The sequence below is a fragment of the Dama dama genome, chromosome 13 (genome assembly GCF_033118175.1).
Source record: "Dama dama isolate Ldn47 chromosome 13, ASM3311817v1, whole genome shotgun sequence".
In the NCBI taxonomy this organism is placed as follows: Eukaryota; Metazoa; Chordata; class Mammalia; order Artiodactyla; family Cervidae; genus Dama; species Dama dama.
The window spans coordinates 43536542-43561785 of NC_083693.1; the positions used below are offsets into that span (position 1 = coordinate 43536542).

Sequence of the window (25244 nt, forward strand, 5' to 3'; positions counted from 1 at the left end):
AAAACTCCTGGTTGACCTTAACTCATTAAAAGCTGAATTTGGCTGACTAAACCTCTATTCATAATAAGCTTTTATCTTTATTTCTGTTCATTTTTAAAAAAGTGAATATGCAGGGAAGAAACACTCGTACCATAGATTTTTAGAAAATAAAGTTACTAACACACACATACACACAATGCTCTCCCTTATTTAATTCTGACTTCCTACCCCTTTAAACACTCCCAACAGATTTAAATAGTGATGTTTTCAATAAGCAGAGATTAAAAATTCAGTCTGAAGAAAATGAAACAAAAAAATACAAAGGATAGAAAAAAAAAAGACAGCCCAGATCATCTAAATCCATCAGTGAACTCCCTTCTCAACTGGGAACCCAGGAAAGCAACCCCACAGGGACTTGAGTTCTGTGATTATGAGTGAAAGTTGCATTGTCTGTTCCTGTCTGCCCTCCTCCTGTTCTGTCCTCTAATTTTAGACATACTGGCCTTGACAGCATCCCTTAACAAAAAGATCAGTAGCAAGCTCTCAGGTCCCAAATCTGATGTTTCCCTCGATAAGAGGGTTGACAGCTTTTATATAATCACCAAAACCATTATGGGGGACTGGGGCCATATTACTACCAACTTCTTTCTAATTACATTACTCTTTATATTTTCAAAGTACACTAAAGCCCATGATCAAATGCATCCCAAAATTTTGTTTTTGACTAGCTAAAAGTTTACTGAAAACTACTACTCTAGGGCAGAAGTCTGCAAACTCTTTCTGTAAAGAGCCAGATATTAAATATTTTAGGCTTTGAAGGCCATACTGTTTTGGCTTTAAGTACTCAAACTCTGTTGCAGTGTGAAAGTCAAAAGCAAATATGTAAATTAAGGTGTGTGGGTGTATTTCAATAAAACTTTATTCACAAAAACAGCCCTGGATCCAGCCTGAGGCCTGTAGTTTGCAGATCTCTGCTCTAGGGTCATAATTAGTAAGTTAGTGAACTGGGTGGTACCAGCATACAACCAACTTACTCAACACGAGGTGTTTGATCTACCTTAACAACAACAAAAAAAAAAACTAACCATAGGCAAAAGAGAATTTTGCTTATGATCTAAATAAACCAAAATTTGGAATACATGATCTAGCAATAGGGAATTATACCCTGCCCCCACCCCCAAAATTCAGTGAATTCTAATGTTGAAAGAATCCAATTTCCTAAGAAAGTGACTGTTCTAAAAACCTAAGAAGTATTGTAACCATACCTATGGTATAATTGATAATTCTTGAAAAATACTAATAGTTAGTGTGTAACAAACCTCTGTGTCCCAGACACTATACAAAACGCCCTATAAGAAGTAACTCATTTAATCCTCACAACAACAATAACAACAACAACAACACTATTATTATTCCCATTTTACAGAAAACTGAAGGCCAGAGAAATCACGTGGCCAAGATCATAAGACTAGTAGATAAAACAGGTAAGAGTCAAACTCATGCATTCAGCCCTTCCCCTGAATCTGTGATCTTAATCACTACTCTTCAGAGAGCAAGAGGGAAAGGAAGGCAAGTCAATGGTTAGCCCTGGGAATTCTGCCTCATAGAGAGATGCTTGGACCTCTCTGTGGATCAGCAAATATTTACTGACTTTTAACCATATGTTGGATGGCATGCCTAGTGTTTTACATATATTATTTAATCCTACTAACAGTACTATATATGAGGAGCTATTACCCCATTTTAACCAAAACTGTGCCGTAGGGAGGTTATGAACTGTCTAAGAACTAACCTAGTTAGTGATGAAGCTGCTTATGCTAACTCTGTTGGATGACGATTTTCAAATAAGATGATCACTTCCTAAACAACTATTTGCAGGAGCTTCATGTTACTGAAGAGGACCGTATTCCAGACTAGCAGATGGCAGGTGTTCATACACATACAGGGTTGTATACGTGATAGAGGCCTCTTGAGTCTTTACTTTCCCAAATGAGATCTGTACCACAGGGTTGCATAGAACTGTTTGATTCCTGAAAATACGGCTGTGACTGTGATTCTGTTCAGCCCTTCTTTCTTGCTTGTCCAGGCACTGTGCCAAGCTGAGTCCATCAAACTCCCAGAGCTTTCTTGGCATCTGCTCATTGTTCAAAAAGGGATTGTTAGCATACACATTGGACCATTTCATTCTCCTGGCTTTATGCCTTGTCTGAAACCACAGCTATGACAGCTCTCTCTGGGGCTCTGCCTTGACCTTTCCTGTGTGTGTCAGCCCTTCCCCAAATATAGGGGTTTATAATTAGAGGCTGCTACTCATCTCATCTGAGACAGTTTGCATCCTACATTCTCCTAGCTGATTTTAGATAATATTCAAATGAAGACAGAAAAATCTCTTTTCTTATTCTGTCATTTTAAAACCAGAAGTTTAACAGATGCAACTATGACTTTTTCCCCTATCAAAGTCAAATTAATTCAGCAATTCTATCATTCTCAGCACAGAATTCAGCATGGATTAATTAGCTACTGAACATACAGCATATACACCTTATTAATTACGTCTAGACTTTTGGCTCCAGTTTTTTAAAGGAAAGTGTGAAAGTCACACAATCGTGTCTGACTCTTTGCGACCCCATGGACCATATAGTCCATGGAATTCTCCAGGCCAGAATACTGGAGTGGGTAGCCTTTCCCTTCTCCAGGGAATATTCCCAACCCAGGGATCGAACCCAGGTCTCCCACACTGCAGGTGGATTCTTTACCAGCTGGGTCACAAGGGAAGCCCAAGAATACTGGAGTGGATAGCCTATTCCTTCTCCAGCAGATCTTCCTGACCCAGGAATCGAACCAGGGTCTCCTGCGTTGCAGGTGGATTCTTTACCAACTGAGCTATCAGGGAAGCCCAAACATCCAAAATAATTTAAAAATAATCATTAGACGATTAAGTTTGGCAATGTATTTTTACTGTATTCATGATCACTACTGTTTTTCACATCCCATTCCTTCCCATTGGGTTCCCTTGGCTTTATGCTGAAGTACATCATTTAGTAGCTCTTTCAGCAAGCTTGGGGGAGGGAGCAAATAATCTTTTCTCGTCTGAAAATATCTCTTTTCCCGCTCACTTCTAAATTATAGTCTAGCTGGGTATGGAATTGTAGAATTAATTTCTGGAAATTGATTTATTAACTTGGGGCACCTCTTGGTGCCAGTAACAGCCATCAGTTGTCCTTCCACTATAGGAAACTTCTGTTTTTAGTATCTTGGAAGATTTCCTGTTTGTCTTCAGTGTTTTACTCCATGATGTTTTTGTCCAGATACCGCTTCATTTAATTTTCAAGTGTGGCACTTGGTATTATTCTCAATATGAGTCTTCAGTGCTGGAAAAGTTTTAGCTCTTATCTTTCGGCATACTGCTTTCCCACCATTCTGATACCCTCTTCTTCTCATACCCTCGTAGAAAATCCTATGAGATGAATGGTTAGAGCTTCTTCTATCTCCCATGCACACCTGCCCCTCTATAGTCTTCATCTCTCTGAACTGCATTATGGGTGAGTTTCTCATTATTTTCCAAGTCATTAAGTCTTTAACTATAGATAATCTAGAGTTTATTCTAACAAATGGGTGTATTTTTTCATTTCCAGAATTCTTTCCTCTCCACTACCTCATCTTTTCATTGAGCTTTGTTTTTGCTTTGTAACGTCTTGTTCTTTTTTTCTAATTCCTTTATTTTTTGAGTATCACAAGCATACTTTTTTTAAAGTCATTTTCAAATTAGTTTCATTTGGAGAAAGTTCAACGCCCAATTTTTTTTTTTTTATTTTGCATGTATTTTAGAATTTTAGTTAGTGCATTCTTCTCGAGTGGGAAATTTTAATTTCTTCTCCCTTCTCCTCACTACCATGGTCCTTTCTCTCCTACGTGTAGCTTTATGGTTTATAATATTGGCCCCTAAGACAACCAGGACTTAAAGTGATGATGTGAGGCTCCTGTCCTGGATGCTGTCATGGATATTGCAGAGCCAGTGCTAAGCCAGTGCTAAGCCAGTGGGCAGCTGGCTCCAGGTCATGGGTGGGAGATGCTGTTTGCTTTCTGTTGCCTCCCCAGGAATGCAGATTCTTACAAGCAACTTCCTCATAGGGCAGTGGATCATGGCTTGTTTGTAGATCCCTTGCTTGGGCAGAGAGGCTTTGATTCCAAACAGCAAATGTGGCTGTGGTCTTTTGCTTTCCTTGGGGGTACTCAGTCACTGTTACAGCATGGAATTCAAACTACCTCTTTCCAGACCTGTAGCCCAGCAGGGAAGCAGCTTCATTCCTACTGTTTTGTGACTCTGTTATGTTTCTGGTTTATGCATACTTAGCTTTTTTTCTGAAAGTGATTATTTCTTTTTAATTTCCTCTATTTTGCAGGTAGTGGTGCTGAAGGAGTCTCAAAATGTGAATTCACATTAAACTGTGCCAATATTCAATTTTTAAAATATTCATTTTTACCAGTATAAAGATCCAAAAATTCTATAATGTTCAGCAGTGATAATACTTATTTTTCCATTTGTTCTCACCAGCAAACAACGAAAAAGCTGATTATATCTTATTGACAGATTCTCTTATTTGCCTAGGCCTGGTTGGTTCAAAGTTCAGTTCAGTTGCTCAGTCATGTCTGACTCTTTGCGACCCCAAGGACTGCAGCACGCCAGGCTTCCCTGTCCACCACCAACTCTTAGAGCCTACTCAAATTCATGTCCGTTGCATCAGTGATGCCATCCAACCATCTCATATTCTGTCGTCCCCTCCTCCTCCTGCCTTCAATATTTCCTAGCATCACGGCCTTTTCCAATGAGTCGGTTCTTCACATCAGGTGGCCAAAGTACTGGAGTTTCAGCTTCAGCATCAGATCTGCTAATGAATATTCAGGACTTATTTCCTTTAAGATTGACTGGTTGGATCTCCTTGCTGGCGAAGGGACTCTCAAGAGTCTTCTCCAACACCACAGTTCAAAAGCATCAATTCTTCTGCGCTCAGCTTTCTTTATAGTTCAACTCTCACATCCATACATGACTACTGGAAAAACCATAGATTTGATTGGACGGACCTTTGTTGGTAAAGTTGATAGCCCCAAATGAACTTCAATTTACATTTCTTAACAGGAAAAAACAGTTGAGAGTTGAGAAGCATAGCAAATCAGTGTTTCTGTTTATTTTTATCTGTATTAGAACTTTAAATTTCTGTAGTTTTTAACCTAATCTTAATCAGAAATAAATCCAGCTATTTGTGCTTGTGTTTATTCAGCTTTTAAGAGATGAAGCTGAGAAGTATAATAGTCCAAAAGAGGAAGTCTTAATTTTGGAATTTTCTTAATCAACAGTGAAGAAAGCTTTACCACATTTTCCCAAGTCTGTTATTTCCCCAAAGAAGACACATGCACCATCTAATTTCAAAGGCTGCCTTACCTAGGACTCCATCTTAGTTACCTATACATGTTGCTGGCCTATAAATGTTTATTACACAGAAGAGTTGGATATAAATGCACCATGCTTTATATAACATACATATTCCTGAAATTTTATGCATATCTTATAATTCAAAAAGTTGCATTTTCCTTTTAAAGTATAATATGATCTCAAAGAGTATTCCTAGAGGAAAAGAAAATAGATATGAAAATAGACCAAAAGAAAGGACAGCATTAGAAGAGTGAACTTAATAGAACATTTAACTAGAAAATAAATCAACAGTGATAAAGAAATGAATCCCATAATTCAAATGCTATACTGAAAACACAACACTGACCAATGTCAAGAACTATACTAAGCTGATGAAATGACGATAAAATCTCATTTTGTTGGAGGATCACTTAAAACCTTTAGACAAAAAACATGCATTGAAAAGATTCTCTACTTTTCTATAATGGGAAAGAAGGAAAGATAGATTTTAGGAATAGACAAATCTTAACTTTCCTTAGAGAAAATCTGAGATACCAAGGGAACATTTCATGCCAAGATGGGTACAACAAAAGGACAGAAATGGTAAGGACCTAATAGAAGCAGAAGAAATTAAGAAGAGGTGGCAAGAATACACAGAACTATACAAAGAAGGTCTTAATGACCCGGTGCTCACTAACCCAGAGCCAGAAATCCTGGAGTGTGAAGTCAAGTGGGCCTTAGGGAGCATCACTATGAACAAAGTTAGAGGAGGTGATGGAATTCCAGCTAAGCTATTTCAAATGCTAGAAGATGATGCTGTGAAAGTGCTGCACTCAATATGCCAGAAAACTTGGAAAGCTCAGCAGTGGCCATAGGACTGACAAAGGTCAGTTTTCATTCCAATCTCAAAGAAAGGCAATGCCAAAGAATGTTCAAGCTACCACACAGTTGTTCTCATCTCACATGCTAGGAAAGTAATGCTCAGAATTCTCCAAGCCAGGCTTCAACAGTACATGAACTGTGAACTTCCAGATGTTCAAGCTGGATTTAGAAAAGGCAGGGGACCAGAGACGAAATTGCCAACATCTACTGGATCATACAAAAAGCAAGAGAATTCCAGAAAAATATCTACTTCTGCTTCATTGACTATGCTAAAGCCTTTGATTGTGTGGATCATAACAAACTGGAAAATTCTTCAAGATATGGGAATGCCAGACTAACTTACCTGCCTCCTGAGAAACCTATATGCAGGTCAAGAAGCAACAGTTAGAACTGGATATAGAACAAAAGACTGGTTCAAAAATGGGAAAGGAGTGTGTCAAGGCTGTATATTGTCACCCTGCTTATTTAATTTGTATGCAGAGTATATCATGCAAAATGCTGGGCTGGATGAATTACAAGCTAGAATCAAGATTGCTGGGAGAAATATCAATAACCTCAGATATGCAGATGATACCACCCAAAAAGCAGAAAGCGAAGAGGAACTAAAGAGCTTCTTGACAAATGTGAAAGAGGAGAGAGACAAAGCTGGCTTAAAACTCAGCATTCAAAAAAATAAGATCATGGCATCTGGTACCATCATTTCCTGGTAACTAGATGGTGAAACAATGGAAACAGTGACAGACTTTATTTTCTTGGGCTCCCAGATCACTGCAGATGGTGACTGTAGCCATGAAATTAAATGCTTGCTCCTTGGAAGAAAAGCTATGACAAACCTAGACAGCATATTAAAAAGCAGAGATATCACTTTGCCAACAAAGGTCCACATAGTTGAAGCTATGGTTTTTCCAGTAGTCATGTACGGGTGTGAGAATTAGTCCATAGACAAAGTTGGGTGCCAAAGAAGTGATGCTTTCAAACTGTGGTGCTGGAGTCCCTTGGATAGCAAGGAGATCAAATCAGTCAATCCTAAAGGAAATCAACACTGAATATTCATTGGAAGGACTGATGCTGATGCTGAAGCTCTAACATTTTGGCCACCTGATGGGACGAGCCGACTAATATTGGAAAAGACGCTGATACTGGGAAAGATTGAAAGCAAGAGAAGAAAGGCATGACAGAGGATGAGATGGTTGGGTGGTATCACTGACTCAATGGACATGAGTTTGAGTCAACTCCAGGAGATGGTGGAGGACTGGGAAGCTTGGCGTGCTGCAGTCCATGGGGTTGCAAAGAGTTGGATATGACTTAGTGACTGAACAATAGTAACAGCTCCCTTTATTATCTACATAACTTAAGACATGTTAAGTAATGTTACGAGACTCTGCTTCCTTATCTGTAAATGATAAACGTGAACTAAAAAATATTGTCTGGCACAGACCACCAGCTCAGGTTGGATGCATGAGACAAATGCTCAGGGCTGGTACACTGGGAAGACCCAGAGGGATGGGATAGGGAGGGAGGCGGGAGGGGGAATCGGGATGGGGAACACATGTAAATCCATGGCTGATTCATGTCAATGTATGGCAAAAACCACTACAATATTGTAAAGTAATTAGCCTCCAACTAATAAAAATAAATGAAAAAAAAATTGTTTGGCATATAGTAGGAACGCAATATGGTGACTATCAGTGTTATCATCATTAACTAACTTTTTTTCCTAGAAGAAAAATGCAAATATGAATACATATGACTTCATGTCTACTATATCTGATGTAAGGGATACTGAAAGCTATGCATACCTCCACTCCCTCCTCTGTGTCTGACTGGAATTCAGATTCGATATTAATACAATAGAAAGGAAGGCAGGACAACAGCAGGAAGGCAGAATTTAAAGAAGAATTTATTATATTAATATAGTTATAACAACTACTACTACATTTCACAGTACTCCCTATTTACCATGCTAAATGCTTATAAATGGGCCTTATTTAAAAATCTTACAACCATATGGAATAAGCATAATTATCCTATTTAAGAACAGGAAGTCAAGCTTACAGTTTAAGTAACTCATCCACAGTCGGTAAATGACAGATCACAAATTCAAACTCAGATCTCTGCAAAGTCTTTTCCTTTCCAGTGTGTAACATACTATGCTGGGAAGACAAAGTTTAAGAAACAACACTACACTGAAGGAAGAAGACACCCTAACCAATACAGAAAACTGTTGAATTAATATGCTAATTGCACTTCGGGGGCTCATGTTAGATCACTTCTAAATGAACATTGAATTAAAGAGATAAATCCAACCAGTTAATGTGAACTTATCTGATGAGTATGTGTTAAATGCACTTGACCTTGACATTTTATATGAAAGCTGAAGAGGAACTGTCAGTCTCAAGAGGAATGTCACCAAGGTATTTACATGGAGGACATTAAGATCACTTTCTGATCTTAATGGAAGTAAGATAAATATCAAAGAAAAGGATGATTTTTAACAAAACCAAATGTCCTACAACATTTTCATCACTGAAAGCTTTAAGTACTAAGATATCCTAGAAATTTGTAAAAAAAAAACCTGTGTAATTATTAAGGAAAATCGATTCCTTAAAGAAGAGAAAGAGCCAAGGTACAAATATCCCAGTTGATAAAGTAAGGAGCTACAAGATAAGCCCTTTCAGCCACTTAAGTACTGGGTCTTCCTAAAAAGCTTACATGCTTTGAAGTTTAAATATCTTAAATTATAACAGATTAGTACACGTATAGAAAGTATTTAAAAGTATATATTATGAAAGGAAAAAGATTAAATGTAGGGCATTATTATACAATAGTGTATATTATAGCCCTTAGAAAAATAGTACAGTAGGCAGAACATCAGCTTCACAAAGATTCCCACGTCCTAATTCATGGAACCTATGTATATGTTACCTTACATGGTAAATGGGACTTCACATCTATAAGTAAGGATCTTCAGATGGAAAGATTATCCAAATTACTTGGGTCAACCAATATAACCACAGGGGTCGTGATAAGAGAGAGGCAGGAGCATAAAAAGCAGAGAGAGATTTGAAGATGCTACACTGGAGATTCTGAAGATGGAGGAAAAGGCCCCGCACCTTGGAATACACGCAGCCTCCAGAAGGTGGAAAAGACAAGGAAACAAACTCTTTCCTAGCACCTCCAGAAGGAACACAGCCTGATGACTCATTCCAGACTTCTGACCTCCAGAACTACAAGATAATAAATGTGTGTTGTTTTAAAGCCACTAAGTTTGTGATAATTTGATAGCGCATCATTCGGTGATGACCAAGATGGTAAACTCATTGCAGACAGAAAAAAATACATTTTACTCAGTAACTCTTAAGATAAACATTTGCTTCTTTTAATTGAACTTTTTATTTTGTATTGGAGTATAATCAGTAACATTTGCTTTTTAATGATGTAAGCCTTTAAACAATTACACTCTATTGTGTCTTATTCAAGTTTGAAAGTCAAAAGCTTAGAAAAAATAGACAAGGATGATATACTGACACCACAAAGACCTTCTCAAAATTATAAGTGTTTTTCCTCTTCTTTACTTGGTGTCCCAAAGACCCTAACATTCCTAGAATCCAACCATCGGGACCAGCTTTTGCCTTTTATCACCAGATGTGTGAATCTACTCTGACCTTGTGAAAAACATCTTTTATTCCCCTCTTTAAGTCTCAACCTCTTATAATGGGAACTGGAAAGAAGATCAATAAAATCAACCAACTGTGAAAATAAGGTCCATAGGATGGAGCAAGACACTGATAAAAGAAATAATATATAATAGCATAAATAGTCACAAGGAGATTAGGTCTGGTGCAATACCTGTATGTGAAGCATGTAATGCCCCTGATTTTTACCCACCACACTCTATCCTGTTTAATTCTCTGGGAGATAAGAGACATGAAGCTGATCCTAACCAGAATGTTCGCAACCACGTTCAATGAGGGGTGTATTCATTCCACTTGAAAGGTCTTTTCTACAGGGCATGGTATTATGAATAATTATGACAACTTAGATTTTCTCAAAGTATGAACAATCAGCTTCTGCTTAGGTGTCTAAACTCAGAAATACTCTGAGTCTTTCTTACTACTGTCTTTTTGGTATGACTATGAATTTAAATATGGGTTTCCCTAGTGGCTCAGATGGTAAAGAATCTACCTGCAGTGCAGGAGACCTGGGTTGGGAAGATCCCCTAGAGAAGATAATGGCTGCCCTCTCCAGTATTCTTGCCTGGAGAATTCCATGAACAGTGGAGCCTGGTGGGCTACAGTCCATGGGACTGCAAAGAAGCAGACATGACTGAGTGACTAACACCTTCACTTTTCATGAATTTAAATAAAAGAAACATAAATAGTTGCTTTCCCACCAGCAGCACCCACTAAGTTTAAAAGGCATGCATTTGTCACCTTGTAACCACTCATAAGTTAGACAGAGTAAACAAATCCCTTAGCCAATGAAGACTTGTCCTCATTCTTTTCCTAAAACATGTTTTACCTCAATATAGTGATACACTTACTTGATTGCCTTCCTGACACTCAAGTGTTGTAGTTGAAGTGTTTGTGCTCAATATGCTCTCATAGTTAGGAACTACTGAAGATACTCTTCCCTTTTCACAAGTAGGACCCACTGAATGTTTCATGGAACCTATAGCAGCATCACCTTTGGATGTTATACTCATATGAAGCTAGAACAAAACCCAAGCAAACCAACCAATCAAAAGCTAAGGGTTACCTTCCATGCTCATTTACCTGACAGTGAGAGGAGGATGTGATGGATAAAGGTGAGTCAGAGCTTGTAGGCAAGGGTTTGACAAGGGATTCTTTGTAGAGCAGTCACTGCTATTACTAAGAAAACCATCAGACAGGTCAGAGAGGAGGCTACATTTTTATTTATTTATTTCATTTATTTTTATTAGTTGAAGGCTAATTACTTTACAATATTGTAGTGGTTTTTGCCATACATTGACATGAATCAGCCATGGATTTACATGTGTTCCCCATCCCAATCCCCCCTCCCACCTCCCTCCCCATCCCATCCCTCTGGGTCTTCCCAGTGCACCAGCCCTGAGCACTTGTCTCATGCATCCAACCTGGGCTGGTGATCTGTTTCACCCTTGATAGTATACTTGTTTCAATGCTATCCTCTCAGAACATCCCACCCTCTCCTTCTCCCACAGAGTCCCAAAGTCTGTTCTGTACATCTGTGTCTCTTTTTCTGTTTTGCATATAGGGTTATCATTACCATCTTTTTAAATTCCATATATATGTGTTAGTATACTGTATTGGTCTTTGTCTTTCTGGCTTACTTCACTCTGTATAATGGCCTCCAGTTTCATCCATCTCATTAGAACTGATTCAAATGAATCCTCTATATAGAAAACCCTAAAGACTCCACCTGAAAATTACTAGAACTAATCAATGAATACAGTAATGTCACAGGATATAAAATTAACACACAGAAATCCCTTGCATTCCTATACAATAACAATGAGAAAACAGAAAGAGAAATTAAGGAAACAATACCATTCACCATTGCAACAAAAAGAATAAAATACTTAGGAGTATATCTACCTAAAGAAACGAAAGACCTATATGTAGAAAACTATAAAACACTGATGAAAGAAATCAAAGAGGACACAAATAGATGGAGAAATATACCGTGTTTATGGATTGGAAGAATCAATATTGTGAAAATGGCTATACTACCCAAAACAATCTATAGATTCAATGCAATCCCTATCCAGCTACCAACGATATTTTTCGCAGAACTAGAACAAATAATTTCACAATTTGTATGGAAATACAAAAAACCTCGAATAGCCAAAGCAATCTTGAGGAAGAAGAATGGAATTGGAGGACTCAACCTGCCTGACTTCAGGCTCTACTACAAAGCCACAGTCATCAAGACAGTATGGTACTGGCACAAAGACAGAAATATAGATCAATGGAACAGAATAGAAAGCCCAGAGATAAATCCACAAACCTACGGACACCTTATCTTCGACAAAGGAGGTGAGGCTAAATTTTTAAAGCAGCACCTTTTCTAGTTCTTGAGACCCAGAGCTTCTTATGTTTTTTCCATAAATGGGAGCCTTTGGTCTGCTGGTGTCCCCAAAAGTCAATGGCAGATTCCTGTTACTGTTTTTGCAGGAAACTAAGTGCTCAAAACCAAGCCAAAGACATTCAGACCCAAGACTGAGCTTTTTACCCTGTGCACATTTAACCAGGGATCTCATGTTTGATTACTAAAGAGCTTTAGTGGAATCTCTATACTGATTACTACTTTCATTTGCACTTAACAGCATTTTTATAAGTAGAATAACCACAATAAGACATGAATCCTTGCAGGTCTTTTAACTGTTTCTTTAGCAGCCTGTCTCATATTTTTTTCTGTTTGTATCTTTGAACAGCTAACCTAACATTATACCTGGGAGTTGTCCATTTCAACATTTCTTTAAGTCCTAATAACTGGCCATCATAAAGTTTACTTATCTACATAACAGTTAACTTATTGTGTTTTTCATATTGGTTATGATAGCTAGAAACTGGGATGCCCATGAAGGTTGCCAGATAAAATATAGGATGCTCAGTATAATCTCAATTTCAGACAAACAATGGATAATTTTTTGTTTGCCCCAAATACTGCATGGGGTATACTTATACTAAAAAGTTACCCATTGTTTATCTTATACTCAAATTTTATTGTGCATCTTCTACTTTTGCTTCCTAAACGTGGCAATATTAGTGCCCTTGCCGCTTGCATGGCACCTATAAACCCAACCCTGGGTAGACATATTGTAAATAGAAGGGTAAGAAATGTTTTGGTCTTATAAATCTGAAAAGCCTTCAACTTCAGATTTACATCAATGTCTAAATTTCAAGTAACTACTTATGATAAATTTAGAGACTTAGTCTTATTTTAATGATCAAATACAAAGATGAAATTTTTGAAAGGGTAGGATATAATGTGAGGGAAAAAAACATCATTTTATTTACCTTTTCACTAAAGGTTTTAGAAATCTCATACTTCTGGGTAGTTGCTCAGGTACTACACACAAGTTCCTTACCTCTGTTCCAGGTAAGGAATAGGATTATTCCTTAATAGGATTAATCCTTAATAGGAATTATTATCCTTAATAGGAATAATCCTATTCCTATTATCTGTTCTGTCTGTACTATCCAAAGGATGTGTGCTGAGTGGGTTTCCCCAGAGTGGGAATGAATTTCACAAATCATACATGACCATTTTTAGACCCAGTTACTGTTCTTGAGAATTCACAGCTTCTTGCCACTAAAATTCCAAGTAATTTTTAGTTCTTGATACTTCTATGTTACAGCAGAGCAGCAACTGTTAAAGGCCAGGTGATAGTGGAGTTTTTATCAGTCTATGTGAAGTAGGAAAAATAAGAACCAGAACCAGATGTAGTAATTTTTTCATAAAGGTAAATGTTTCCAATTTAAGGAATAGCCCTTTATTCTCAGAGATATGTCCTGTTTTATCTTTTGGTATTAAAGAAATTTGTTTCATGAAATTATGAAGATTTTAGAACATGTAGCAAAGTGATTGGTAAACTTAAGTCTCCAAAATTCTTTTATAAATTGTACTTCTCTGTAAATCTAGAAGTATGGGTAGGCATCATGCAGCATGCCTTTTATATCTATTTTGGAAAATACCACTTCATGACTAACAATATTAAACAGTTTGACCTCTAATATATGTGTGTCCTTTTGGGGCTGTGCTAAGAGAACTGGACTCAAAGAAATGCTCTAGGTTGAAGATATGTTGGTGGAAAAAGGACATTTCTATGCTCTTATAAAGTTCAGAAAAAGTCTTTTAAGGTTTTTCTTTCCTACCAGAAGATCTGAATATTGTGCCCTGATCTCTGGCACAGTATCACTCAATATTTTAAACATCGTTGTTCTGGTAAAGTCAGCAGTAACATATGCATTCTATAAATGTCAAACATAAAATGCAACACATTCAGCATTCTATAAACCATGGCAAACAACTCAGCATTCCAGACATTTGAAATAGTTATAATATAGCTTAGCTCCTTCCCAGCTGGAACAAAAAAAAGTTACTGTGGTTTGTTTTTGCAATTCTTAAGGCCAAACATGGATCAGGCAAGTTTAAGAGTATTTTCTTACTTCTTTCATAAGAAAGGGCTTTGATAAATATCCTGGAAGACATCATGATATTATGAATAGGTATATCATAATTTCCATGTTTTTTTAAACAAAATATTCAGACATGTACTAGCACTTTGCAGAAATCCCATCTGATTGAATATTTTAAAATTCATTTTAATCCCCACACCATTCCTTTAGGGTATATGTTGCTATCCATGATACAAAAAAGCACAGAGAGGCTGAGTATGAGGTAAGCATCTTAGAGAAGGTTACAGAGTGATAACCATCAAAAACAGGGGTAAGTGAATCTAGTCTGTGTTCTTTCCACTATATAAAGATGTGCAATTATGTGTTCTGGTTGATTATGAAAGTAGAAACGGATCTCATCTGTTTCAGGTTATTTAACCATGGGATAGACAAAATATGTTCATGATCCTTGTCATGCCAATAAATGATATCTCGGAAGTCCTCTCGTGGAGCTTTGGTTTGGTTCAAGATTTTGATGGAGAGAGATGATTCAAAAAGCACTTAACGCACGAAGTCACCCCAGGCTCAGGAGGACTCCCCATAACCCACCAGCTGTTTCACAGCATGTATTTCAGTGTAGTTTACAGTCAGTGAGCAATGAAAAAGAGAAAGTAAAAAAATCACATCTGTGACCCAATTTTTCTTTAGTTACTACTCATTTTTATCATGTACAGAATTGGATGGAACCTAAGGAGCTAGTCCCTGGTTACTTCAATTCTCTCACTGAAAATAAAAGCATCTGCGTTTAATTCACCTTTGGGGAATAAGATAAAGTTGAATGACTACCAGAAAACATGAGAAAGCATACAAAATGTCCAACATAACCGCTGGTAATGTCGTCCTAAATTTAAACAATACATACATCAAAGAATCAGATAAACATGTCATAGCTTCTGCTACAAAGTCCTGCTCCTAAGAGCACTCAGCCAATGTCAGAGGGTTGTTAGCAGTTTGTGCAGCACCATGTATCTCAATTGTGTTTGATGCAGTAGTTACACTGGTGGGATCCCAATACCCAAAACAAAAAAGTCCCCAAACTGGGCTTTTCCAATTGTATATTTTAAATATTTGTACTGTTATTCTTATTGATGTATAATCTTTGGTTTCTATTTTTAATTTCTTACTCTCTCCAAAAAGTTTCTAAAAAAGCAAGTCTTATATAAAATATCAAGCTCTCTAGGAAAAGATGGTATTAGCTGCAACAAAAAGGATGGAGTGATGAGAGAGTGGTGGCTAAGTCTGTACACGTTTATGGTTAATATCACTAACAGACATCTACAGAGAACTGCCAAATGGAATTTTAAATTTGAGTCTCATACATATCTTGTTAAATGGGGGCTATCTCCTCTTCTGTTTGAGTCAACACAAGGAAAAGAAGCCTGGGTTTATTGAGGGAACTTGAAAGTCCAGGTCTCCAATGAATGGACGCGGAATAAATGAGAAGCCCTCAGCATGGTAGAGCTCCATCCCTCATTAGCTGTGGGATCTCAGGCAATTCCTCATAAATCACTTTCCTTGTTTGTACACGGTAGAGGATAACTGAAGTTTGTTCCTTTGTCATTTCCTAAAGGGTAACAAAAACTCACTGGAGGAACTACGATAGGGATTCCTCTAGATCTTAAGAACTATTGGAAAACTTCCTGACTCTCTCACAACAGTAAATGATCTAAGCAGCCCGGCCTTCTCCCCTGCTCTCTATCTACATGCCATCAACAACAGTATGGTTTTTTAATACAGTTCAACTTGGTATGTGAATTGTAATCACTAGTGCACATCTGCTGAATCCCTGAGTATGTTAAAGTTTTAGTGGTGGGGGCAAAATTACACACGAATGTATCCTTGAGAAATAAGAAACTCTTTATACTGTGCCTATGGTCAGAGTATGTGTAGGAGTGCGAGGTTCACATCCCACAAAACTATTATTCATTGACAGAAAACATCAACACACGAGGAAGAAATATAAAAATCATGGCAAATATGACAGATTCTATTAGAGCACTCTATTGATATATTTGGATTAAGAACGACCGTATACATCACTTTTGTTTTTCCATAAGAACCCTCTTAGGAAAGATAAATATCGTATTCTAAAGTATATACACAGAATCTAGAAAAATGGTACTGAAGAATTTACTTACAGGGCAGCAATGGAGAAACAGACATAGAGAACAGACTTGTGGACATGGGGAGAGGGGAGGAGAGGGTGAGATGTATGGAAAGGGTAACATGGAAGCTTACATTACCATATGTAAAATAGAGAGCCAATGGGAATTTGCTGTATGGCTTAGGAAACTCAAACAGGGGCTCTGTATCAATCTAGAGGGGTGGGATGGGGCAGGAGATAGGAGGGAGTTTCAAAAGGGAGAGGATATACGTATACCTATGGCTGATTCATGTTGAGGTTTGACAGAAAACAACAAAATTCTGTAAAGTAATTATCCTTCAATAAAAAAAATACCTTAAAAAAAAAAAGAACACTCTTAGGATGCATACATTTGCTCTGTGTCATCATTTGTCACCTCACCTTACACATGCCCACACCCAGGGCACTCACAAGGTAAAATATTCGCACACGTTGCTCAGGGGTATGCCCCTACATTGATTGGGAGAAAAGTACAATACAAAGTCACAGTCTGCATCCTGAGATTCTGTTCCACCCCAGGGGACTCCAGAGGAAAGCCATTCGGTTCTCCTTTAGCATACCAGGGCTTCCCTGGTGGCTCAGCTGGTAAAGAATTCACCTGCAATGCAGCAGACTTGGATTCCATCCGTGTGTTGGGAAGATCTCCTGGAGAAGGGAAAGGCTACCCATTCCAGTATTCTGGCCTAGAGAATTCCATGGACTGTATAGTCCATGGGGTCGCAAAGAGTTGGACATGACTGAGTGACTTTCACTTTAGCATACCAATCGACAGGGGTGAATGAGGGCTAGCCTGCTATGAAGGAGACATCAGAGACATATGTGTCCCTGGATTTCTAATAGAGCTCAGAAGACTGCACTTTATACCCTCATCTGAAGGTCTGCACGTTGACGGACAATGCTAAAGAAATACCCTGTGGTGATGATAAAAATACATGACACTTACAAATAGTCTGCTTTGTGGAAAAACAATCTGCCACATTCCAAATTCTGAATATAGCTGAACATGACAACACTGAAATGACACTGTCTGGATTACGTATTGCGAGAGAGAACTTACTTCATCCTGCCCTTATGTGCCTGTCAACTATTAACTATCCTTTTAAATGCAGCTCAGCCATCTCCTTGGTATATCATATGGTTTGATATCTGTTTACACCTGATGACACCCTCGCCCCAGGAAGGTAGGTAAAGTTGGCAAAGGTGCCCACCTGGTTGTTGGATGTCCACAGGTAGCTCAGGACCTGAGAGGCAGATGGTGCTGAGTAAATGCTTATGTGAACAACTGGGCCTCAAACCGTCTAGATGACCCACACAGAACAGATGAAAGAGGGAGAGGTAATTGAATGAGTTAGCCAGAGGTGCTTGGGCTCAGAACTCAAGAAAAATGTAGGACATGCTTCAGTTTAAATGGAACCTTGCCTCAAGGAATAAATTACTTTCTTTCTGCAAATAATTTACCATACTTTCTAAAAAAGAAAATAGGTTTACAAAGTATCTATTTGGTGGTTCTAACACAGAAGTTGCCAAAACCATTAAAGATTTCCTTAGTTCACAGATTTGGGCATAAAAATAATAGGGCAACAGTAATCATTACAGGTCAGTGTAAATAAAATAACAATGGGGAACTATGTGGGATTTGATCACATTTTAGTAAGAAGGATGCAGAGAGCATCCCAAAGCTCCCCTTGGGACCCTGACTTAATACAACAGGCCCATTATAAGTAAACTGATGCTACTATTTGGGGCAGACCATGCTTTTTTTTTTTTTTGAAATAAATTAAATGAAAGTAAGTTTCTCTTCTAAAGTTCAACATATGTGATTAATTCCTTCAAGGCATCTTTGTAGCATAAATGTATCATCATAATAGTGGTGGTGCTGGTTTAGTTGCTAAGTCATGTCTGACTCTTGTGAATTCACAGACTGTAACCCACCAGGCTCCTCTGTCCATGGGATTTTCCAGTCAAGAATACTGGAGTGGGCAGCCATTTCCTTATCCAGATATGACAGTATATCATCTATACTATCAACTCTGCTTGTAAGAGGCAGAAAAAAGCTACTATCTTAGAAAAAGTAAATATGACCTATATGAAGCTAAGGCTTCACCTTCAGGGTCCTGTTGTTCCTAACGCTACATGACATTCCAGCAGCCAGACTGGCTCTACACCTCTGCCTTCCATCTTTGTAGGTGGCTTGGTAGCTTAGGGACCCAGCAACTGAATGAATGACTTTATATTTTTTAAGGTAACTGACCTTGAATAAACTAGTAGAGAGGTAGAGTGGAAAGTAGAAATGACCAAGGCTTGAGGACAAAGTCTCCTAACCATCCAAAGAAGAGAAGATGGCTGAAAAGATGCTGACTGAAGAAACCAATGCTTGCTGCTTCACACCTGCTCAGAGCATCCCTCCCTCTTTCAATTTATGGGGGTCTTCACAGCTGCAGACTTTGGACATGTCTCTTGGACCCTATAACCAACACCAGAAGATCAGAGCTCCCAGTCTATCCTCTGGAGATAAGGAAATAACATCTTTGGAGGAGAGAATTTCAAACAAGCCAAAGAATTTATTTCCATGTAACCGACTTTCCCCAAGGGAAGAAGAAACAGCGGCCATTTGGAATATACACAATCAATAAATATAAGAGCAGAATTTCATGGAATTGTAGATACGTAAATGACAATCCTATCACAACTGGTATTAAAGAAAGTGTGGTTCAGTTAGGCAGATCTGTTCTTCAAAATATCATTCAAATGGCTTCAGTTTTCCCAAGGACAGGTGAGACTAGAAGCAAAGAACCTAAGAGGCCTGGTGAGTGGCCAGGACTCCAGCATCTTCCCCACTGACTAAAATAGCCTCACTTTCATCTCTTTAATATGTTGAAATTATTATGAACCAAAGCAAAGAAGAAACAACAAGCAAGATGATTTTAAAGGCCCTGATGATTCCTTCATTCTTAGGGCAGAAACAAAAGTGCTTAAGTTATTATATTAATTGTATACTGCAATAAAAGAAGGAAAAAAGTTAAAACTTCTCATATCTCTGACCCTCTCCACTTAGCTCCCTTTTTTAATACCTAGGAATGTGCTGGCTAAAATATGTCCCGAAATTCTTAAACAACTTTAGGGAGCACCATTTATACCAAAGAGAGTATCAATGATGTTTCCCTGGAATGTACCACTTAGTGGCCCCAAAAAAGATGTTCTTAGAGAGGGCCTGTGTTTGAATTTTAGCTCTACCACTTGAGGACAAAGGCTATATGACCCTTGGCAAGTTATTTACTAATTCTCTGATCCTATTTCCTTCTCAGTAAAACAGAGATAATAAATTGCATTTCCAAAGGCTGGTGTAAAAACTAAATGAGATAACATATGTACAGAACGGAGGTGGAGGACAGCACACCAACACTTATTAGTTCTCTAAAATTAACAAAATCTATCACATTTCACAGTGGGAAAAACAACCACGTCTAGCACTTGTGGCCCATACCGTAAGGACAGACCAGAAGATTTTTGAAATTTGGAATAGATCTCACCTGTTAAAGCTGGGGTTGGTACCCTAAAAGTTAAAGGTGTCAGAATGCAGTGACCCAAAAACCACACAGTTTTTCTGTCTCTGAATTGTGATAACTAGCAGAAAGGAAGCCTAATCAGCATGCTAATTAGCCAGGGTGTGCTGGTACAACTGTTATCAAGGAAAGACAACTGTTTAAATAAGACAGGCTGTCCTCATCAAGGACTACGTGCTGCCAACAAAGTACAACGTGCTTAGGTCCAGCGTTTTGGCCTTCCTTGGGAATCTAGAACCAGGCAATATCTAACTGCACTAAATCTTCTATCGGATTGTTAAATTAAACAGTGATTACCATATACAATAAAGCCATACCTCACGAATTATAGATTCTCAAATGACAGGCCTGCCAGATTTTAGAACTCATTTAGACTAACCTCCACATGTTACATCAGGGAAAACGGGGGTCTCAGGAAGAAGAGAGACACATGGTCACTGAGGTGGAGTCAATTCTGGACTTGGTCTCATGAGCTTTTTCTTACAACAGGAAATCAGTCTTCAGTTTTATGCACTACACAGACCAACAATTTAACACTGAATATGCAGATTCTTGTCTCAACTCGGCATAATTTGGGGTTCACAGGGTGGTGGAAGATATCAAAAGACTGGGTCAATGACAGAAGCAGCTGACAGGCTGCAGAGCGTGGGACGCGACCCAGCGTGCACGCACGCAACAATGCATATGGAAAGGCTGTTAGGGACCTGCCAGTCTGGGGTTTGAGTGGTGGCGATTAGGGTCTGTTAAGGGGCCAACTATAGAATAATTGCACATCCAGGATGTAGAGAGCGACTAGCTCGGAGTGGATACTCAGTACCTACATACTGTGTGACTGGCAGATGAGCCAAGAGTGAATGAAGGAATGAAAGGGCTGGTTCTGAGAGAAGCAATGAGAGCTTCAGGGACAACAGGGAAGAGGGCTACCTAGTGCTGCCCCTTAGGGGAGGAGGGAGGGAAATTCCCAGAGCTGTCCTTAACCTTCGCAGGACACTGGAATGAGTCTGTCCCCTCCCCCAACCCACACACCCTGCTTCCACCTCCCATTTCCATTCTGAGGAAATGCAGTCATCCCCATGGAACCACTTCTGCTTCTGATGCTCTCTGCCTCCCGGATCGCACCTGGAGGAGTGGAATGCTTCAGGGAAGTCTGTCTCCAAGGGCAACAGAAATTTCAAATCCATATGTCACACTGTTTTTTTTAGAGGAGACTCTGCTCAAGTGCTAGCTAGGCAAGCAGCTGACCATACTACACTGCTACCGATGGGGAAAATGTTTCATAGCATAAGATCAAGAAGCAAATTTGATTCTAGGATAGTACAGAAAATCCTAATGAAGAATGAGGGAAAGCTGGAATTTCCTTGCCAATTTTCCATTTCCTGAAAACGTGGCCATCTGTGGTCCTCAGCCTGGGTCCTCTGACCTTTGGCCAAGTCTGTTAAGGCTGGACTTTCAAAGCACAATTCATTTGAACAGCACTGGTGGCACAGACATGAGAGAGGGTTCTACCTCATTATATCTTCCAAATAGTAAGAGATTTGACATTTCCTTTTCTTTCAACATCTGTGTCTAATAGTTTTTTCACTTTTGTTCCATAGGATGCAGCCACATTGAAGAAAATATGCACTCATCACCTCTTCCGTTTTTCTAGGACTAAATAAAGAAGCTATAACACAAAGGTCTGCATCAGCATTTGAGAGACTTTTCAAGGTTCGTATGATGTGAGCAACTTCCTATGTCAGAGGCACACTGACACTTTAGTGGATAATAATGAAGTTGACAGCGTTTTCTCCCACCACATCTAGTGGACTAATGGCAAAGAGACAGTGCGCATAGCAGCCATTGGGACAGGATGATGGATTCTGCCTCCTGTTCGTATGAAAGATATATATAGCCCAAGGGGAAAATGTAATGTCTCTAATGTGACCTTCACTTGACATTTGATTAAGGCAAAGTTGGTACTTTTTTTTTTTAGAAGATGCTTTCAAAACCAGGAGAACATACCAGTGAGAAGACCAATGATATACACACTCTTCCTCAACTCAGAGTGACTGGCAAGGCTTTATACTTTTAGCAGTTTCAATTCTCTAAAAAGAAATGCCACCTAGAAGAAACGTGCTAAGCACCCTCTAAACATTTCTCATTAACTTGCCCATACTGGTACTTGCCCCTATAAGACTGGCTTACAGCTCTCATCCTAAGTCAGCTCTGCGTGCCATTTAAGGAATAAACGAGAGACTGGTTGCTATTTGAGAGAAAGGAACTAGATCTGTAGGAACGTTGATATCAATAGTTGTAAAACATCAAGAGAAATACTAGGAAAAAAGTGACTCTAAAAGTGTCCTGTGATGAAATGATAGAAACAGTAGAGAGGAAACCAAATGCACAGGTTTCTCTAATGAAGGGACAGGCTTCCTCTCCTGGTACAAATAATCTTAGCTAAAGGGTTAATTCCTTTAAAAAGATCAGTTTTTGGAGAAGAGTGAAAACACAGCCACTGTGTCTTTAGCATACAAAGAACTCCCAGAATGGTCCTCAGGCGGTCCAGCTCTGAGCATCCGATTCTTTTTTTCTGGTCTTTAATTATGCTGCTGAGCACCTCTTTATGTAAAAGCGAGTGGAAGGAAACGGACGGCTAGTCATTCAAACGCCCACTCACCTCCCATGATCTTGGACTGGCAGTTAATAAACTCCGGCTTCCTGTCTGTGAGGTAGCGCTGGCAGGTGTGGTGGAGGATCTGGAAGAAGGTACATTTTTCTGAGGCTGTGCTGGCTACCCACTGGTCAAAGGCATTTTCAAACAACAAGTCAAACTCTGCAGAATCCTGGAAAAGACATTGAAAGAACGAATGACCTCCATCTATAAAAACTGCTGCTTCCGGTTTACCATATTAGGACTCATAGAGGCTAAAACACCTTTCCGAGACTTTGTTCCTAACCACAAGTTTCATCTTGATTAGCACCAAGGGGCACAGAGAGTCCACCTTTCTCTTTTTATCAAGCAGACCTCAAGTCTCACAGTGTTTTGAGATGTCCCCAAGAAGCAAAGAGCACAGAGGTCCCTTTGGCTTAACCGCATATCAACTTGTATCATATTTCAGACTACACATGGTCTTTCCCATTACTCAAAAAAGGATTACTTCAGGTTCCTGGCACTGAACAATATTAATCTTGTCCCTAACCTTTGGTAGGGAAAGATTATCCCTTATTATTGTAGTGTATAGTTACATTTTACATTTCATTTTTCCTCATCATTGATATATCTTATGGTTAGTGTGTAGCAAAGGGAATTTACTAGAATACATAACTCTACCATGAAATGTTTCATTTATTAAATCCAATGGAATTCTAATACATCATTTTTAAGGTGCAGTTCATTCATTTGATTTTTGGTAAATAAACCTCATCCCTGATTGCATTAAGAGATAGATGGAACTTTGATGAACATGGTTTTTCATATTGATAATCACAGATGGGATTATCTGAGCTCTGCACTTGGTACTTTGCTCTTTGCATTGGAGGCAGCTAGCATTTCTTCAATATGCATCTCCTTAGGTGCCTCTGTCCAACATGATGAAAAGATTTGTAATTTCCCATAAGACAGGCACAGGACTCAGAAAGTCTCAGCCACATAACTGAAACAGAGAAATAGCCTTGTCAAAAACGACTCAGACACCCTCCACTCTGCCAAGGTCAGTGAGAGAGTCACTGTGGGGAAAGGACACCTCAGCTCAGCACTGGACAGCTCACTCACCCGATTAGGATCGATGCCATTAACCTGGCGAAGCTGCTCGAGCATCCACTGTGACCGCCGCACAAATGACGTGGAGCCTTCGAACTGCTTGACCTTCGTAATGGATGCCTGTGTGGGTTTCTTGTTGGTCACTGCCAAGAAAAGACCATTCTGATCAGTGAGTGTGCAGGGTGCATTGGATTCCCATCCACAGCTGTTTCTAGCTTATACCTACATGCATATGTGCAATAAAAGAGAGAAAAAACGACACATTTGTATGTGTGTGCATGTGTAGAGACAGATAAATATACTTGTATGTGTATATATACATGTGTATCTATGTGAATATAGAGGGGAGGAAGAGAGAGGGAGAGGTAAATGCAGAGACAGGAGAGAAAAAAGAGAAAATGAATGAATATGTGTGCCTTTAGTGAGAGGCGAACTCAAAAGGAACAGAAGTTATAATCTGCACCCTCGAGCAGTTACAAGATAATTGTAACTGTAAGGGCAGCTTCACTGATGTCTTCATCCACTCACATTGAACACGACAGGGACAATTAATAGCAAGCCCCTCTAATGGAGGCTCCAAATGCACGATGGCTAGTAGGGAAAGCAGCACAAAGGGCTGAGAGCGGCAGGCTGGGGTGGCTGGGAACGGCTACCCTTTAAAGGGGTAGTGTACTGGTTCCCCGAGGCAACTACAACGCATATTTCTAATGCTATGGTCCAGCGTAAGTAGTCCAGGCTTCAGTGATAAAACAAGAAATACCTCATTCAAAAAAAAAAAACAAACAAACAAACACAAAAACCCCAAAACAAACAAACAAAAAAACCATTTGGCTTTATAGTTCAGTTCAGTTGCTCAGTCATGTCCGACTCTTTGCGACCCCATGGACTACAGCACGCCAGGCCTCCCTGTCCGTCACCAACTCCCAGAATCTACTCAAACTCATGTCCACTGAGTCAGTGATGCCATCCAACCATCTCATCCTCTGTTGTTCCCTTCTCCTCCCTCCTTCAATCTTTCCCAGCATCAGGGTCTTTTCAAATGAGTCAGTTCTTCGCATCAGGTGGCCAAAGTATTGGAGTTTCAGCTTCAACATGGGAGTTTCAGCTTCAACATAAAGTATAGTGAGTTTGTATCTAATCTGCATCTGATTATAGCCCCCGCCCCTCCACATATGAATTCCTTAAGCTGCTACAACTGCAGGCCTGCAGCAGTTCCTCCTCCCGCCTAGGTCAGTTCTCCCTTCCACGCTGAAGATAGCCCTTCTTACCTCTCAGACAGAGGTCAAGCACCAGCCAGCAGGACAGAGTCACTCTGAAGACTTGCCTGTCTGCTTACTTCTTGACT

The 25244-nt window shown here is 39.2% G+C and overlaps 1 protein-coding gene across 2 annotated transcripts in view; it reads right to left on the reverse strand.

Annotated features, from left to right (window-relative positions):
- Nucleotides 1-25244, reverse strand: part of STXBP6 (syntaxin binding protein 6) — a 265606-nt gene that overhangs the window by 34567 nt on the left and 205795 nt on the right. For both annotated transcript variants that reach the window (XM_061159045.1, XM_061159044.1), the window contains exons 3-4: nt 23912-24042; nt 22817-22982 (exon numbers count right to left, since the gene is read on the reverse strand). In XM_061159045.1, the coding sequence (XP_061015028.1) occupies nt 22817-22982; nt 23912-24042 (297 nt within the window). The remainder of the gene's footprint in view (nt 1-22816; nt 22983-23911; nt 24043-25244) is intronic.